The sequence below is a fragment of the Dendrobates tinctorius genome, unplaced genomic scaffold (genome assembly GCF_039654945.1).
Source record: "Dendrobates tinctorius isolate UK_male_01 unplaced genomic scaffold, ASM3965494v1 ptg000028l, whole genome shotgun sequence".
NCBI lineage: Eukaryota > Metazoa > Chordata > Amphibia > Anura > Dendrobatidae > Dendrobates > Dendrobates tinctorius.
Genome location: NW_027361696.1, coordinates 38,083,192 through 38,102,486, shown reverse-complemented (window position 1 = coordinate 38,102,486; position 19,295 = coordinate 38,083,192). Strand labels below are relative to the sequence as shown.

The window sequence follows — 19,295 nt, the reverse complement described above, 5'->3', positions numbered from 1 at the left end:
ATACCAGAAGCAGGAGGCAAGAGCAGGTCAGAGTCAAAGCAGAATCGGGTACCGGAGAATCCAAATACGAAGAGAAACACTGAGTTGGGACGGGCACAGTCATCAAAACACAGAAGGACAAATCAGGGTATAACTAGAGTCAGCTACTCACACCGTAGGCAGAAATATAACTGACACTGCCTGCAGGATGCAGTGGAGAGAAATAGCAGACCTGACACCAGAATGAGACAGAGAAAAGTTAACCTCTGACATGACAAGACCAGGAAAGAGGGAAACAGGATTCAAAACCTGGCCTGGATCATGACAGATGAACCCAATAAAAACAGACCTAGTGTAAAGTGATTGACTCCAAGGTAAGCGTTAAGTGTTGTTATCTTCACAACATTTGCAACTTTGTTTTCTTATTAGAAGACTTTTAAGACCCCAATTAATTTATTTTCAAACACCAGTCTTAATAAGGGTCATGCAGGAATAAGATATGCTAAATTCAGAAATAGCTTTATGCCACTTAATTTAGCACATCTTATCAGTGATTTACTTATTGCCTGAACTATTACTCTGGTCAGGGACTAGAGTAACATCTGTGGCATAAGAAACGTTGGCACTTTTGCTGTATTTAACAGGTGGGCTTCTGTAAGCACTAGTGCTTACTGCATGCTTTCAGTAAAATAAGTTATATTTATAATAGATCATTTTTCTTGCAGTTTGTAGAACTAATGTTAATCTCTATATAATATTTTAATTCCATAGATGCACCAAAAAATGTGACTGTCACTGTCATCACCGTTGGGATGGGTGAAATGATAGAAGGAAGCGCTGTGATTTTAAAATGTAATTGCTACTCCAAGATTAAAGTGGATAAATATGAATGGTATAAAGGGAAAGACAAAATTAAATTACCATACACAGGATCGAAGATCGGAGTATGGAATGTGACCGGGGACACGGAGCCATATTCCTGTGCTGCCATAAATTCTGTGGGTAGAGGTGAATCAGCCCTGATGGAGATACCTATACAATGTAAGTATACAACCTTAGAAAACAATGCTCATCTGTGAAATATATCTATCCTGCATCGTTCAGCCAACAGCCATCTAATGTGTATGAGCAGCTTAAATAAGACATTGAAAACAAAAAGCAAAAAACACAAATATCCTGAAGTAAAAAATAAACTGCAAATAATGCATAAAGGTAATAATAATAATAAGGGTATTTAGTAAACATAATTTTGATCAAAATAATGTACAAGCTATCCCACCACGTTACGGCAACCCTTGTGGTACACTCCTACTCTAGTATTTAAAACCTTTTCACTTGCCAAGTGGCGTGAATGTGAACAAGGATCGAGGGACTGACCCACTAATAAAAGCATAGGCCAGACTGGATGGTTTTCCCAGCTCAGAAAGAGGGCGGTCACCCCTTATATGCACTGAATGCACAATGAAATGGATAAAAAGACTGAAGTCTCAACTGAGAACATAAATTATTGTGCATGCACAATGTAAGTGCATATTAACACTAGTGTGTCAGTCCCTCGATCCTTGTTCACATTCACGCCACTTGGCAAGTGAAAAGGTTTTAAATACTAGAGTAGGACTGTCCCATAAGGGTTGCCGTGACGTGGCGGGATGGCTTGTACATTATTTTGATCAAAATTATGTTTACTAAATAACCTTATTATTATTATTACATTTATGCATTATTTGCAGTTTATTTTTTACTTTTTATTTCAGGATATTTGTGTTTTTTGCTTTTTGTTTTCTCTGGTTAATGGTCATGTGTTACATTGTGCATACACATTAATTTACATTCTCAGTTTTTTAAATAAGACATTGGTTGGAACCTTGTGAATTCATGTAGACTGGGGTGTATCGTGTGCTTGGTAGTTCTGTCAATGAGCAGACGTCTAGGCTCAGAATTCGTGAAAGAAGTAGAAAGTCCAGCTACAACAATGTGCAGGATCTTTACTTGTGCAGCAGTCCAAACTATATTCAGCACTAACATCTTAAATAAATTGCTTTATTCATCGAGTAGTAAAAAAGGCACAAAAAAAGAAATATCCGCTGTGCTCCCAGCCAACATGTTTCAGACCTGCATGATCCTTTACTTGACAAAGGCTCATGCAGGTCTGAAACATGTTGCCTGGAAGCACAGAGGATATTTCTTTTTTCGTGCCTTTTTCTTCCTTTTTAATTTTTGTGTTGTTGTGTTCAACCATTTGTAATGCCTTTTATACTACTGTTTCAAATAAATTCTTTTAAGACGATGTGAGTTCCGACTATTGTTTGGACTGTTACTATTACTGGAGTATTTTGCGTTGAACCTGGACAGGTGAGCTGATTGCTCCTTTTTTACATAATCTTTATTTTTGGGTAGATACACGTGCCATATGAAGATTAAGTTATATGATCGAGACATGATTAAAACATCTACATGTTTCAGGAAGAGGATGTTGCGAACCTGAAATGCGTAGATGTTTTAACCACCATGTGTCTATCGTGATATTTTATTCTTCATTTCTATCCACAAATAAAGAGTCTTAAATTCATCTTAGTGTTTCATGCTGTTTAATATATCTGGTGCATCCTTAGGCTGTTTAGTCTAAATTTACACTCATTGACTTACAAGATTTACACACAGTGCTGAAAGATAGACAACCCTTCGTTCCCTAAAAGCCAAGCCCCTTCTTCAGAAAAAGGCAAACATAGTGTATAAAGCACATAAAACACATAACAGGTTACAAATCACAAATGTCAGATTTTTGGCACAATGTTACAGATTCTCGCGGTGTTGGACCGAAATTATAATTTATAATTATAAGTTCATCATATGTTCGCCTATTATATATTGTATTTATTTACAGATAAAAGCTCCAACGTTAGTAGCATTGTTCTTCCAGCAACGATTGGAACAGTTTGCCTGCTACTACTACTGCTTGCATTTATTGTCTACTTTTATTGGAGGTAGTGTATATTACTAATCAATATCACGTCTTCTCTTTATAAGGCTATGTGCACACGCTGCGGTTTTTGCTGCGGTTCTGCTGCGGTTTTGGCCCTGCGGAACCGCAGCAGTTCCGCAGACATGGTACTTTACCATGTTAGCCTATGGGTTTTCAAAACCGCAGTGCTCACGCTGCGTTTTTTTCTGCGCGGTTTTGCTGCGGGTTTTTTTCCGCAGCATGTTAATTATTTCTGCGGATTCTGCTGCGGTTTCACACCTTTAACATAGTAGAGGTGTGAAACCGCAGGGCAAAACCGCAGGCCAAAATGCAGCAAAACCGCAGGTCACTTTACCTGCAGTTTTACCTGCGTTTCCGCGTGGAAAAAACGCAGCGGAATCCGCAGCGTGTGCTCATAGCCTAAGTCTCTTCAAAGTTGCATTCAGGCGACCGTATAAATCAGATATAGATTGGACTGCAATGTAAGATCTATCCGACCCTAACGTGACCACTGAATAAAAATATATGAAGTGGTCACTTGTAAGTCGGAAGACCCATCGACCAGTCTTTGCATTGTGGTCTGATCTCGGACTGATTGATATGGAAATATGGATGTGCCCTAAAGATGGTTTTATAGAGAAAAAAAAAACAAAATAAAACATTTTTTGAAGATATGCCACTACATTTTTTTCTTCATTAGTTTTATCACTGAACTTTACATTTTCTTTTTCTCAACTTAATGTTTTGCAATTTCCCGTAAAAGGTATCATTACTCAGGACTAGAGTTGAGAGAATTTTTATAAATTCAGTTCCGATTATGATCGGCGGTGAATACTGTTTTAGCAATATTCGCCGAACACAGCCGCACATCATTGGAGTCAATGGGAGTAGGAATGATCGGAATCGATCGTCAAACATAAATTCAGCACGACTAAGGTACTAATACGGCACGAATATGGCAACTTCAGATTCGTTGACCGATTCCAAACATATTTACTCAACTATACTCAGGACTTGTATTAGCACTGGGAAGAAAAAAAACTGACAGAAGACAGGGTCTACTGGGTTTGGGGGTAATTCAGCAGATCTGTAGTAACCAAGAGGCTTACTATGATTGTGCCATCTACGGCTGGGAGTTAGCTCTGACATCACTAATGCTATAAATGTCTCTGAAGGAAAACTTGCAGAGATTACTGACCATCATTATACTTTGTCTATGTTTTTGTTATACAATGTTTGATATATGCATTTTCTTGTTTCCTTTATTCACTATTAGAACGTATTAGCATTAACAATTGTGATTCATTTTTTGTTTTCATAGAAAAAGAAGCCAGAAATTGACAAGCAATGAGGCATGTGTCACTGAGTGCTATGCTATCTACTAATTATTTTCCTCTTTTGATTTTTTGTTTGTGGCATTAAGAGAAAATATAAAAGTTTTCACATCAATCATATTATTTTCTTAAAAGCTAAAAGTTATGATTATTGCTAATATATTACTAATTGATGATCGCTATCATTTACTATTTCTTCCGTTACTTCACAGCCTGGGAACTCCACAAGCACCAACATCACAGAAGGACAGGTATGAGCAACAAATCAAGATGATGATTTCATAAACCAAGCAACCTTAGAACATTAGGAACTTTGTAAAATATTGTAACAGAAAAATCAGTTTCTTTATCCACATATGAGCCATTTCTCCCCTACCCCTATTCACTTTGAAAATACAGATAATTTCTGCCAGCAGAGTGAAGAGTTTTGCCTCACACATTACAGTGATCACTACTGCTGTATAAAGTCTTCCATGATACTGATGTTTCTTTTTGTGTGCTAAGAAATTAAAACTTAGTATTCCTCTTTGTGTGCCATGTTTGGAAGAGTTCTTAGCAGCTAGTCTTCTCCTACAGCTATTCCCATATGAGCCATTTCTCCCACACCTCTGTTCACTTTGAAAATACAGATCGATTCTGCCAGCAGAGTGAAGGGTTAACTTACACAACCTATTATGCTTTATAGAGAGGAAAGTGGAAAGAAGTGAAAAGTGAGAAAATAGCTTGTTGGGAAAAACAAAAAGATTGTGCTGAGCTTTCTAGCAAGTCTTTTGCCTCACACATCTACAATGATCAGTACTGCTGTATAAAGTCTTCCATGCTACTGCATCTTTTTGGTTGCTAAGAAATTAAAACCTAGTATTTGTGTGCTGTGTTTGGGAGAGTTCTTAGCAGCTAATCTCCTACCAGCTAAGAATGAAAATCACATTTAGAGATAGGACCTGCAGAGAGCACAATTGGTAAAAATGTAGAATACAAGTAATTCCTCAAGTACACACAGGACAGCTTATTATGAAACGTTTCCTGATAGTAATGTTACCCTTTAAGAAAAAAATGCCAAATTTAATAATATAAACTAGAGAAGAGTGGATTTGATGAAATTCACATTTGCCAATTGCAAAAGATTTTTGTCAGAAGGAGGTTTTCTTAATCTTCACCCACTGTCATGGTGGCGTCAAGGTCTTTGAATTCCACAGATTCTTACATTCCTCCTTGTAACTCCATTGTTAGCTATGATCAGTGTAGAATTACTCAGGCATCAACTCAAAGAGCTACAGTTCCTAACCAGGATAGCAAGTTAAATATTTGCAGAGCTGAGGTTGTTGATTACCTTTGGCTATATTCTGCAGGAAAACCAGTCATGTCTGCTGTTTCCCTATTTAAGCTTGCTCTGATATGTAGTTGATGCCAGCAGTAGTTTCTCTATCCAGGTTTGGAGAGGTGGACACATCCTGGTTACTAGTGATTATGTCCAAAGTTGTTGTGAGTGGTGTTTGCTTAACACTTTCCTTTTTCCTTAGCTATCTTTATGTTGCTTTATTGCCTCATGGGCTTTACACTTTTATTCCTTAGTGTATTTCCCTCAGACTGTGCAGTGTGTCTGTGCTTCTGTTTTGCTCTGTCTCTCCTGTTTATATTTCCTCCATACACTTTATTGACTAGTGCTGTTTAGGAGCATAGTAAGGAACAAGGCCCAAGCATCCCCACCTTCAGGGGTAATTCTGGAGAAAGAGGTAGGTGGAGACCCTCCTAGCCTGAGGGTTGGTATAGGAGCACACTTGCTATCCCCTAGTCACGCCGTGACAATTTTAATGGGAAATTCAGTTTGCACCAAATTTATTCGGCACAAAATAAATGTTTTAGGTTTTGGTCTAAGATCTGAAGAGACCCCAGAACTTAATAAGCATTAGATGTAGTAAAAAATTGAAACAGCCAATAGTCATCTCATTGCTCATCTCCACTGCTCACTGTTCCCGTACAGTGCTTTGAGCCCCATCTTACCACTGCTGCACATTGAAACCTCGGGCATCCTCACACTAAGTCCAAACTTGTAGCTGTAACTATGGCTGGGACATTCCTGCGTATGCACAGCGATCTCCCATGTGCAGCTGCAGTAGGAAATCCCAGCCATTTTTGCACATCCTGGATAGTGTCTGAAGGGCAAGGGGCACTGTCAAGCCACCGGAGGCGGTGGTCTGAGGTGTCTACCCGGCGGTTGCATTTTGCCACCCTCCTCTGGAGTGGGAGATGGACGTTCCCTGTGCTGGCAGGCAAGCTGAAAGACAACTTAGAGAAGTAGTCAATTAAACTTGCATCTCTCAAATGGGAGCACAATTGAAGCAGTGAATGATGGCACATCCGGGTCAGGACGATGGCAGCAGCGCAACCAGTTCAGCTAATCATACTGATGATGTTCCTCTTCAGCATCGCAGCAGCGTGGTGAGCATCAGTCTGGTAAGCACTTCCCTGGAGCTGAAGACACCAAAGATTTACTGTAATTGGAGAAGGGAAAGGAAATTTAAGACAACATGAGGAGCAAGACAGACACAGTATTGGTGAGGACACGGTATATGGAGTGAGGGGGTGTGGGGATTGGTGGTGACACAATGCTAGGAGGGATTTTTGATGACACACTTTGAGGAGCAGAGTGTGGATTGTTGAGGACACACTGAAGATGGGGATTCAGGGGATTGGTGCAAACACAATATGGGTGGGAGATTTGTGTGAAAACACTATAAGGAACGGGGGAATTGTTGCAGACACATTATAAAGAGTGAGGGGATGAGTGCTTCCGACATATAACTCCAGTTCCAGACATCATCATACCATAAAATAAGAATGTTCAATTGCACCTGCTGTAAAGAGTTGGGTGAATTTCTTCAAGTGGAACATACTTCTACTTGAATTTAAAAAAATTACAAAAAAATCCATATTCCCCAGAATGCAGATTTTTTGGGTCATTTACATCATGCAAACTCAGCAAGATGGCAGCCGGCTGTCCCCCATTTTAGACATCTCAACTGCATGGTACTCACTCTTCTTAAACCCCGGATCTCTTCAAACTAGGCCAGGACCTGCAACAAATGTTTGTGCTTTCGCTCATGCATTTATTCTAAAATGAATTGAAAAATATTTAACTATATAAATAACTGCCTCTTCAAAAAAGCTCCTCCTTGCAGTGGCAATGTCAGAATAAGGACAGCAAAGCAAGGCTTTTTAATACAACTAATAGCAAGGTTCACAATGACCGATTCTCGGAATTGTACATTTCTCACTTAACCGTCATTTTTATCAATTCTTTTTTTTTCAGACTGAAATGTCTCCAAATCACATATACACTGACCTGGTGAAAAGCGATATTGCCAGTGACTATAATCAATTACAGGTAACTATATAACAATGTATGATGATTCAAAATAACTTTTTGCAAAGTCTACTTAAAGGAAACCTGACATGTCCACAAATGTTATTTACTTGCAGATATAAGCTTAATCTGTACATAAATAGCATTTAAATTATGTGTGAACAGCATATTGGCCACAGGGAAAAAATGAGCAGCAGTACTCAATGTCAGGCAGTAGCTGCAAAAGCAAACAAGATTTTAGGGGTGTATAAAAAGAGAGATAAATTCCTGTGATCCTAGTGTATTATTACCCCTCTATAAATCATTCATAAGGCTACTTCTTCAATAGAGTTAAAATTTTGGGCTCCACATTCTAAAAAGGATTTTCGGAAGTTAGAGTCCGTTCAGAGACGACAACGAGACTATTACAAATGATGGAGGCTTCTTATATGATGAGAGGTTGGAAAAGATCTTGTAGTGTCAACTGCCAACAACTAAATAAAAAGTATCATCGGAGAGTTACAGTATGTCTTATTGAAATCACTCATTTGTATTACATATTTTATATAATGTTTGAGGTATTAACCCCTTCCTGACATCCGACATACTATCCCGTCCATGGGACCCGGGCCCCTATGCCCATGGACGGGATAGTACGTCTACCGCGATCAGCAGCGCCCACGTGGTGAGCGCCGCTGATCGCGGCCGGGTGTCAGCTGATTATTACAGCTGACACCCGGCACAATGTGTCAGGGGCGGTCACGGACCGCCCCTGACACGTTAACCCCTTGCACACTGCGATCAAACACGATCGCGGTGTATCGGGAGTTAAAGGGAAGCATCGGCAGGGAGGGGGCTCCCTCCGTGCTTCCCTGCGCCCCCCCACGGCAGCGCAATGTGCAGCGCTGCTGCAGGGGGCTCCTTTCCTCCAGGCCCCCGAATCCAAGATGGCGACGGGGGCCTTCGGGGGCCTGCAGGAAGCTGGCTTCCTCAGTGCCTGCAAAGCGCAGGCATGAGGAAGCCTTCGGCACTGCCTGTGACAGATTGCTGATCTGTCACAGTGATCTGTGATGTGACAGATCAGCGATCTGTCACAGGGCAGTGATGTCCCACCGGGGACTATGCAATAAAGTAAAAAAAAAATAAAAAAAAAGTGTAAAAATAATTTAAAAAAAATCGCCAAATAAATTAGTAAAAAAAAAAAAAATATTCCCCAATAAATTGATTTTTTGAAAATAAAAAAAACCCAAAACAATAAAAGTACACATATTAGGTATCGCCGCGTCCGTAACGACCCGCCCTATAAAACTGTCCCATTAGTTAACCCCTTTAGCGAACCCCTTAAAAAATAAAAATAAAAAACGGAGCAAAAAATAATGATTTATTATCATACAGCCAAACAAAAAGTGCAATAACGCGCGATCAAAAAGACGCATATAAATATCCATGGTACCGCTGAAAACGTCATCTTGTCCCGCAAGAAACAAGCCACCACACAGCATCATCAGCAAAAAAATAAAAAAGTTATAGCTCACAGAATAAAGTGATGCAAAAATAATTATTTTTTATATAAAATAGTTTTCATTGCATAAAACCGACAAAACATAAAAAAACGACCTAAATGAGGTATCACTGTAACTGGACTGACCCAAAGAATAAAACTGCTTTATCAATTTTACCGTACGCAGAACGGTGTAAACGCACTCCCCCAAAGGAAATTCATGAAACGCTGGTTTTTGTTCATTCTGCGTCCCAAAAATCGGAATAAAAAGCGATCCAAAAATGTCACGTGCCCGAAAATGGTACCAATAAAAACGTCAACTCGTCCCGCAAAAAATAAGACCTCACATGACTCGGTGGGTCAAAATACGGAAAAATTATAGCTCTCAATATGTGGTGATGCAAAAACTATTTTTGCAATAAAAAGCGTCCTTTAGCGTGCGACAGCCGGCAAACATAAAAACTGCCATAAATAGTAAATCAAACCCCCCGTTATCACCCCCTTAGTTAGGGAAAAATAATAAAATTAAAAAAATGTATTTATTTCCATTTTTCCATTAGGGTTAGGGTTAGGGCTAGGGTTAGGGCTCGGGTTAGGGTTAGGGCTAGGGTTAGGGTTAGGGCTAGGGTTAGGGCTTGGGTTAGGGCTAGGGTTAGGGCTGAGATTAGGGTTAGGGGTGTGTTGGGGTTCGGGTTGGAGTTAGAATTGGGGGTTTCCACTGTTTGGGCATATCAGGGGCTCTCCAAATGCAACATTGCGTCTGATCTCAATTCCAGCCAATTCTGAGTTGAAAAAGTCATATGGTGCTCCTTCCCTTCCAAGCTCTGCCATGCGCCCAAACAGTGTTTTACCCCCCATTGTAGGATATCAGCCTACTCAGGACAAATTGCAAAACAATTTTTGGGGTCCAATTTCTCCTGTTACCCTTAGGAAAATAAAAAATTGGGGGCAAAAATATAATTTTTGTGGAAAAAAATGATTTTTTTATTTTCACGTCCGAGCGTTATAAACTTCTGTGAAGCACTTGGGGGTTCAAAGTGCTCACCACACATCTAGATAAGTTCCGTGGGGGGTCTAGTGTCCAAAATGGGGTCACTTGTGGGGAGTTTCAATAGTTTAGGTACATCAGGGGCTCTCCAAACGCACATGACACCCGCAGACCATTCCATCAAAGTCTGCATTCCAAAATGGCACTGCTTCCCTTCCGAGCCCCGACGTGTGTCCATACAGTAGTTTTCTACCACATATGGGGTGTCAGCATACTCATGACAAATTGGACAACAAATTTTGGGTCCAATTTCTCCTGTTTCCCTTGGGAAAATGAAAAAATTGGGGACTAATTGATCATGTTTGTGGAAAAAATACGATTTTTTTATTTTCATGCCCGGGCATTATAAACTTCTGTGAAGCCCTTGGGGGTTCAAAGTGCTCACCACACATCTAGATAAGTTCCTTAGGGGTTCTCGTTTCCAAAATGGGGTCATTTGTGGGTGTTTCCACTGTTTAGGTACATCAGGGGCTCTCCAAAGGCAACATGACACCCGCAGACCATTCCATCAATGTCTGCATTCCAAAACGTCACTACTTCCCTTCCGAGCCCCGACGTGTGCCCATACAGTAGTTTTCTCCCACATATGGGGCATCAGCATACTCAGGACAAATTGGACAACAACTTTTGGGGTCCAATTTCTCCTGTTACCCTTGGGAAAATAAAAAAATGGTGACTAAAAGATCATGTTTGTGGAAAAAATACGAATTTTTTATTTTCACGCCCGGGCGTTATAAACTTCTGTGAAGCACTGGGGGGTTCAAAGTGCTCACCACACATCTAGATAAGTTCCTTGGGGGGTCTAGTTTACAAAATGGTGTCATTTGTGGGGGGTTTCCACTGTTTAGGTACATCAGGGGTTTTCCAATCGCGACATGGTGTCCGATCTCAATTCCAGCCAAAAATGTCAAATGGCGCTGCTTCCCTTCCGAGCTCTGCCATGCGCCCAAATAGTGGTTTACCCCCACATGTGGGGTATCAGCGTACTCAGGACAAATTGCACAATAACTTTTAGGGTGCTGTTACCCTTGGAAAAATAAGAATTGAGGGTGAAAAGATCATTTTTGTGGAAAAAATATGATTTTTTAATTGTACGGCTTTATGTTATAAACTTCTGTGAAGCCCTTGGGGGTTCAAAGTTCTCACCACACATCTAGATAAGTTCCTTAGGGGGTCTGGTTTCCAAAATGGTGTCATTTGTGGGGGGTTTCCACTGTTTTGGTACATCAGGGGTTTTCCAATCGCGACATGATGTCCGATCTCAATTCCAGTCAAAAACGTCAAATGGCGCTGCTTCCTTTCCGAGCTCTGCCATGCGCCCAAATAGTGGTTTACCCCCACATGTGGGGTATCAGCATACTCAGGACAAATTGCACAATAACTTTTAGGGTCCTGTTACCCTTGGGAAAATAAAAATTGGGGTGAAAAGATCATTTTTGTGGAAAAAATATGATTTTTTTAATTGTACCGCTGTACGTTATAAACTTCTGTAAAGCCCTTGTGGGTTCAAAGTTCTCACCACATATCTAGATAAGTTCCTTGGGGGTCTAGTTTCCAAAATGGGGTCACTTGTAGGGGGTTTCCACTGTTTAGGTACATCAGGGACTCTCCAAACGTGACATGGCGTCCGATCTGAATTCCAGCCAATTTTGCATTGAAAAAGTCAAACGGCGCTCCTTCCATTCTGAGCTCTGCCATGCGCCGAAACAGTCGTTTCCCCCCACAAATCAGGTATCAGCGTACTCAGGACAAATTGCACAATAACTTTTGCAGTCCAATTTCTCCTGTTACCCTTGGTAAAATAAAAAAAATTGAACCTGAAGTATTTTTTTTTGTGAAAAAAAGTTAAATGTTCATTTTTTTTTAAATATTCAAAAAAATTCCTGTGACGCACCTAAAGGGTTAATAAACTTCTTGAATGTGGTTTTGAGCATTAAGGGGTGCAGTTTTTAGAATGGTGTCACTTTTGGGTATTTTCTATCATATAGACCCCTCAAAGTGGCTTCAAATGTGATGTGGTCCTAAAAATAAAATGGTGTTGTAAAAATGAGAAATCGCTGGTCAACTTTTAACCCTTATAACTTCCTAACAAAAAAAAATTTTGGTTACAAAATTGTGCTGATGTAAAGTAAACATGTGGGAAATGTTAGTTATCAAGTTTTTTGTGTGCCGTATCTCTGTGATTTAAGGGCATAAAAATTCAAAGTTGGAAAATTGCGAAATTTTCAAAATTTTTGCCAAATTTCCGTTTTTTTTCACAAATAAACGCAAGTTATTTGAATGAAATTTTACCACTATCATGAAGTACAATATGTCACGAGAAAACAATGTCAGAATCACCAGGATCCATGGAAGCGTTCCAGAGTTATGACCTCATAAAGGTACAGTGGTCAGAATTGTAAAAATTGGCCCGGTCATGAACGTGCAAACCACCCTTGGGGGTGAAGGGGTTAAAAAACATTTTAGTTTTCATATTCATCATTGGAAAAAATTAATACGAACTTTTCTAAACATTAATTGCCTTAATATTCATTAAATTATTAAATTACCTTTGAGTATTAATAATATATTAATTAATAAAGTCTATAATTCACTCTATTTTCTTTTACTTTACAGCCTGAGAAATCCATGCACATCATCTTCAAAGGTCGACATCTGGGTGCGGCTTATCCATATGAGAATGTAAAATAAGAAAAATTGAAAAAACCTTAAAATTATTTACTTAAAAAAAAAAAGAAAAAAAAATCACAGATTGCTCTCACAACATTTTGGAGTCGTTGAAACCTAGGTAGCATTGCAAAGGGGCTAAATTGAACACCTTTGAAAAAAATATTTTTACTCGTTAGTGGTTATCGTTAGTAACGTAAAAATCACACTATATTCCTAACTGCAATCTTTATTCATTTTCAGACCCCATATTTACAGATTGCAGCTTTCTCCTAAGTTTAGAATTTTCTATACTGGTGTACCATGGCCAGATTGAAGGTCTGTGTTTTAGAGTTGCTGTTGTCTGCACTAGTTCTCATGTATGAGTACAGCTTCTTTCCTGAAGGAATTTCCACTTTAAGTGCTTTCCACCCTATCTACTACCTGTTTTTCCTGCCTTTTCTCAGAACATGGTGCTGTGATGTTAACATACTGGGAAAAGGTTGCTCTCCAGATCTAGAGTACCTTGCACTCAATTGTAGACCATTTTACGCTCCAAGAGAGTTTTCATCTATGGTTCTGGTTGCAGTATATATTCCCCCTCAAGCATCTGTTAAAGCTGCTATTGGTGAATTAGCTTGCAAAATATCAGAATGGGAGAAAGGATCTCCTGAAGCATTTGTGATCGTAATGGGGGACTTTAACAAAGGAAAACTCAACCTGGATCTCCCCAAATTTACTCAACATATAAACTGCTTCACGAGAGAGAACAACACGCTTGATCACTGCTATACTGTCTTAAAAGGGGCCTACAGGGCAGTGAGGAGAGCAGCAGTGGGCTTTTCAGATCATTGTCTAATTCATTTAATTCCAGCCTACAGGCAAAGGTTGAAAACATCCAAACCTACAGTTTATACAAAGAAGACATGGTCTGAGGAGGCAAAATTGCAACTGCAAGCATGCTTTGAATGCACGGACTGGGAGGTATTCCAGGAAACATGCTCGGGTCTGGATGAATGGGTTGATGCAGTGTCCTCATATATCCGTTTTTGTGAAGACACGTTTATTCCATCCAAATCTGTCCACTTTCGGGGAAACAACAAGCCGTGGTTTACAAATAAAGTCAGGTTGATCCGTAAGAGAAAAGAGGAGGCTTATAAAGCAGGCGATATTACTGAATTCAAGAAACTTAGGAACTCGCTATCTAAAGAGATCAAGTTAGCCAAACACGAGTATGCAAAGATTCTGGAGGAAAGGTTCTCATCAAAAGATACTAGATCTGCATGGAGAGGATTAAGAGAGGTCACCATTTATAAAAGCCACCCCACTATAGTGAACCCCAGCAGAAGTCTGGCAGCAGAGTTAAATGAATTCTACTGCAGATTTGAGGCAAGCTCTACACACAGTGGCTATTCATCTCTAAGCTCCTCAGTCTGTTCATATAAAGATCATTCATTGTGCAACACCCAAGTAGTGATCTCCGAGGCAGAGGTGATACGCATCCTGAAGGGACTTAAGGTCAAAAAGGCACCTGGCCCTGATGGTGTATCTCCAATGTGTCTGAAAGTATGTGCTACCCAGCTTGCCCCTATACTGACAAATATATACAATGTGTCACTGAAAGAGTGCGTTGTACCTCAGTGTTGGAAAAATTCCACAATTATCCCTGTCCCCAAGAAAGTGGGATCCTCTGAGTTGAACGACTATAGACCAGTAGCACTCACATCTGTAGCTATGAAAGTCTTCGAAAGAATTATGATGTCCCACCTGATAAAATTCACGCAGAAGCTATGGGACCCGCTTCAGTTTGCCTATAAGGAGAATCGTTCGGCAAACGACACTGTCAATCTGGCACTGAAGTACATTTTGGATCATACAGATGAACGGCACTCATATGTCCGGATTCTTTTCATGGACTTTAGCTCAGCGTTCAATACCATTGATCCGAATTTACTTCATAAGAAAATGGTAGCTCTTGGAGTCCCTCTCAACTTATGCTTGTGGATTTATAACTTCCTGACAGCCAGGATACAGAGTGTAAAAGTTGGACCATTCACTTCGGACGCCTTGGTCACAAACATCGGGGCACCTCAGGGGTGTGTTTTGTCCCCGTTACTGTTTTCTCTCTATACGAATGATTGCATCTCTTCAGCAGACTCAGTAAAAATCTTGAAATTTGCCGATGATATGACACTGATTGGTCTCATCAGGGGAAATGCTGAAGACTTGTATCGGAGTGAGGTGGAAAGAATATGTGACTGGTGTAAAGCCAATAATCTTGTACTCAACACTAAAAAAACTGCTGAGATGGTTGTGGATTTTAGGAAAGATCAACATGAGATACTTCCAATCTACATCCATGACGAAGTGGTTCTTAGGGTCACAGAGACCAAATTCCTTGGTGTTATCATCTCTCATGATCTTAAATGGGGGAAAAACGTGGATGCTGTTATAAGAAAAGCACAACAGAGGATGTTCTTCCTGCGTCAGCTGAAAAGATATGGTTTGTCTAAGAATCTGCTGATCTTATTCTTTAATGCTGTCATCAGATCTGTGATTTGTTCCTCTCTGATAGTCTGGTATGGGGGAGCCACTGCGCATGACAAACTCCGCTTACAAAGGACTTTCAGAACAGCAGAGAGAATTATAGGCTCCCCCCTGCCTAAAATCCAGGATCTTTATGATAAGAGTATTCGATCCCACGCATTGAAAATTTCATCCGATCCCTCTCACCCGGGACACTCCTCATTCCAACTACTCCCTTCAGGACGTCGCTTCAGAGTCCCCAAATGCAGTACCAACCGCCATATGAACAGCTTCTATCCACTCTCTGTTCAACAATTAAATCGTCATGTGTAGACTATATACTGTATCTGTCTTGTTAGATGTTACTTGTTGTATCTGTTGTTATATATTATGTTGCCTCTTTGCCACAAAGAATTCCTTGTATATATGTAATATGTACTTGGCGATAATAAATTTGATTGATTGATTGATTGATTGAACATACTGTAGATGCTTTCCCCCTCTTCACATTCTGTTCTGCCATGTGCAACCTTAACTATAACAGTGAAATAAGGAAAGGGCATTTAAGGAGGAGCTGTCACAGCCAAGTAGAGATTTGGTGGATATGTGTCAGAATTTGTACTATAAATAGCTATGCGATGGGCATACATTCTCTATAGCAGAAAAATGGTGTTACATCTATATATATATAAAAATTAGTGTGTGTATGTGTGTATCAAGTCCGCCCACCCCACATAGCCCAGCCCACTCCACATAGCCACACTCATTCCACACGCAAAGCCCCGCATAATAAATATCTAATATATGCATATATAATAAATATCTAATCTACTGTATATAATAAATATCTAATATATCTATTTTATAGGCACATCTTCTAGACCACAACAGGTTACACTGCCTGTGTTGCCCATAGCAACCAATCACTAAGCATCTTTCATTTCACCAGAGCTGTTTAAAAGGTGAAAGTTGAGCTGCGATTGGTTGCTATTGGAGCGCCCTTCAGAGCCGAGTATTACTCGGTACCGGGCTGGTCAGGCTCTATTAAAGAGTAAGTGTGTTACAGTGGTGATAGTGACCCGATCCGTGGCCCTGGGTGTCCAATGAAGGTGGAAGTTCAATGAGGGGAAGGGGGGGAAGATGGTAGGATAATCATAGGGAAAGGGGAATCGTGACACCACCTGTGGTATTCGGCAATGGGTAGCCAACACTGCAATGCAGATCCACTGGGACGGTGTTACGGCAGCAGAGATGGTGAAGCTCTCCACAGGCAGAGCTGTGTCCCAGAGCAGTTGAGCCGGTGACGGTGATGGTGAATGCGGTGTAAAGCAGGCGAGATGTTAATAACACGAAGGACACAGTTGGGTGCAGTTTCTGGGTTTTTACTCACAATTCTTGTGCACACGATGACTCGCTTGGCACTGTGTCCTTCGGGGGAGGGGTCCAGCCAACTCTCAGGTAAATTGGTGACACCGTTTCAGGACTTCTCTTTATGTCTCCTCTCTAGGCCGTGTTGCTGCGCTGATCTCTCCCTTCTTTCCTGCCCTGCGCCTTCACGAGCAGTGTCCCAAGCAGGCAGTCACAGATCACACCGGGCGACGTGGGTCAGGCCCCGGGATCCTTTATAGCTTCTTTTTTGGGAAGTATATGTGGATATGGCTGAGGTACTTGCAGTCACCTCAGCCTCCGGCTCTCTAGCTGAGCCTTGTAGTTCTCCACTAGCCTCAGGGGCCAGCTCCCCCACTGTGGCCTGATCCTTCTCTTCCGGGATGCGGGCCCCATGGGTGGCTTATCGCACTACCTGTGCCCCAAGGACCCATTCTTTCCTATCTGGGAGCATACTCAAGATGTTTCTTGCTTCTCTGACCCTCACTCCTCTCGCGTCAGTCCTACTCTTCCACTGTCCTGCCACCAACTGACTGGATCTTTCCAGGAACAATCTTCTGTTTACCTCACACTAACTCCCCCCACTAACTGTCACCTCACTGTCACTGATTGGATGTCCTAAATCACTCCACTTCCTAAGCTCCTCCCCTTCTACCTACCTTCCCCACTAACTCCCCAACACCCTTTCCTAGCCAGCCTGTGATGAGGCCATCTTCCCGCAGGGTACGCCCAGATGCCCTGACTAACCTGGTGTGTGTTGGGTGCGAGTGTTAGGAGTCCCAAGTGGTGCCCCCTCCTTACCTGCGGGTGGGATACCACACCTCTGGATGAGATGCAGTACCTCTGTGGCGACTGGACCCTCAGGGGCACCACACTATGAGCAACAGTTTTTCTTGTAGACAATTGTGGTAACTGAGGTCTATTATTCTTATCATTTCTATAGTGTTATCATCCTTCTGTAAAGCTGGAAATAACACAATTTATTACCGTACCGACACAGATCAACCTCTGACACAGACTTCAGGAGGAGCCCAGAATCAGGAACTTCTCTTTGTCTGGCATGAAGCATCTCATTAACTTAAAAATTAAAACACTGATTAAAAAAAGAAACACAAGACGGATTTCTCCAACTCAGGTATCATTTTAATCGGTGTAACAGCGCCAACCTGGCAACATTGTCTCTGATGGGATAATGTGGGATATTAGGGGTAGTAGTCCGGTGGCTCGGACAGGATGTGGTAGGATCTTAGGGGTAGTAGTCCGGTGGCTCTGACGGGATGATGTGGGTATTAGTGGTAGTAGTCCGGTGGCTCTGATGGGATTATGTGGGATATTAGGGGTAGTAGTCCGGCAGCTGTGATCGGATGATGTGGGATATTAGTGGTAGTAGTCCAGTGGCTCTGGCTGATGGGAGAATGTGGGATATTAGGGATAGTAGTCCGGTGGCTCTGACGGGATGATGTGGGATATTAGTGGTAGTAGTTCGGTGTTGCTGACGAGATGATGAGGGATATTAGGAGTAGTAGTCCGGTGGCTATGGCTGACAGGATGATGTGGGATATTAGAGTGAGTTTGGCTATGCAGAGTGGGCGGGGCTATACACTCAGTTTTATATATAGATATAATCATTATAAATTGTTATAACTAACCACAGTTAGCTACTATACCCGTGCAATGCCATGCTCTTGAGCTAGTGTTTAATAAAATCATTTAAATAGTTTCTTAATTTTGCTTTTTAGGCAGCCAATGAAAAATATAAGAACCAGTACAATGTTGTATATAGCCTTTAAATGTAAACCCTCAATATCTCATTAAATTATGAAAAATATTCAGAATTGACAGTCCTCAGTGGTTGATACCTTTTAATGGCTAACTGAAAAGATGGTAACACATTGCAAGCTTTCGAGACTACTTAGGTCTCTTCATCAGGCGTTGACTAATACAACATCTGAAGAATCACATATATATGCACAACACAGCACAGAAAAAATGCAATAGATAAGACAAGTGACGTGAAGCAGAATTATCATTATGGGATAGGGAGAAACACAAATATTGGACTAGTTCATAGATAAGGAGTCTGGATGTTTTATTGTCCTCTGATTGGGGTCTCCTAATGTGTTGTGATTCCCCCACAAGGTCTTAGGAGCAAATTCCTTAATTGATGTAAAAAGACATAAATCCATGCAACACATTCATTCCAGCACTGAGAGTGTCAAAGGTCATCATAAATTTATACTCCCATACCCTCCTGTCTCTCTGAGATGTGAAGTTACTTTTCAATACCAGTAATTTCATATCCATGGTGTTGTTGTGATCAGGCATACAAAAATGTCACCTGTCTTATCTATTGCATTTTTTCTGTGCTGTGTTGTGCATATATATGTGATTCTTCAGATGTTGTATTGGTCAATGCCTGATGAAGAGACCTGAGTAGTCTTGAAAGCTTGCAATGTGTTACCATCTTTTCAGTTAGCCATTAAAGGTATCAACCACTGAGGACTCTCAATTCTGAATATTTTTCTATCTACTGGCTAACACGGTACAAAGATATACATCTTTCCTGTATC

At 40.8% G+C, this 19,295-nt stretch overlaps 2 protein-coding genes across 2 annotated transcripts in view; both read left to right on the top strand.

The window, feature by feature from the left end:
* The window catches only part of LOC141084977 (myelin-associated glycoprotein-like), a 38,195-nt gene extending 25,337 nt beyond the window's left edge, over positions 1–12,858 (top strand). Inside the window, exons 5-9 of the mRNA XM_073569905.1 lie at positions 751–1,020; positions 2,864–2,963; positions 4,263–4,293; positions 7,586–7,660; positions 12,784–12,858. Coding sequence (XP_073426006.1) covers positions 751–1,020; positions 2,864–2,963; positions 4,263–4,293; positions 7,586–7,660; positions 12,784–12,858 — 551 coding nt within the window. The remainder of the gene's footprint in view (positions 1–750; positions 1,021–2,863; positions 2,964–4,262; positions 4,294–7,585; positions 7,661–12,783) is intronic.
* Positions 4,486–18,475, top strand: LOC141084976 (uncharacterized). Its single transcript, XM_073569904.1, has 4 exons — positions 4,486–4,526; positions 7,586–7,660; positions 12,784–15,316; positions 18,465–18,475. Exons 3-4 carry the CDS (start codon positions 13,138–13,140, stop codon positions 18,473–18,475), a joined length of 2,190 nt encoding a protein of 729 aa, XP_073426005.1. The 5' UTR covers positions 4,486–4,526; positions 7,586–7,660; positions 12,784–13,137.
* The last annotated feature ends 820 nt before the right edge of the window (positions 18,476–19,295 follow it).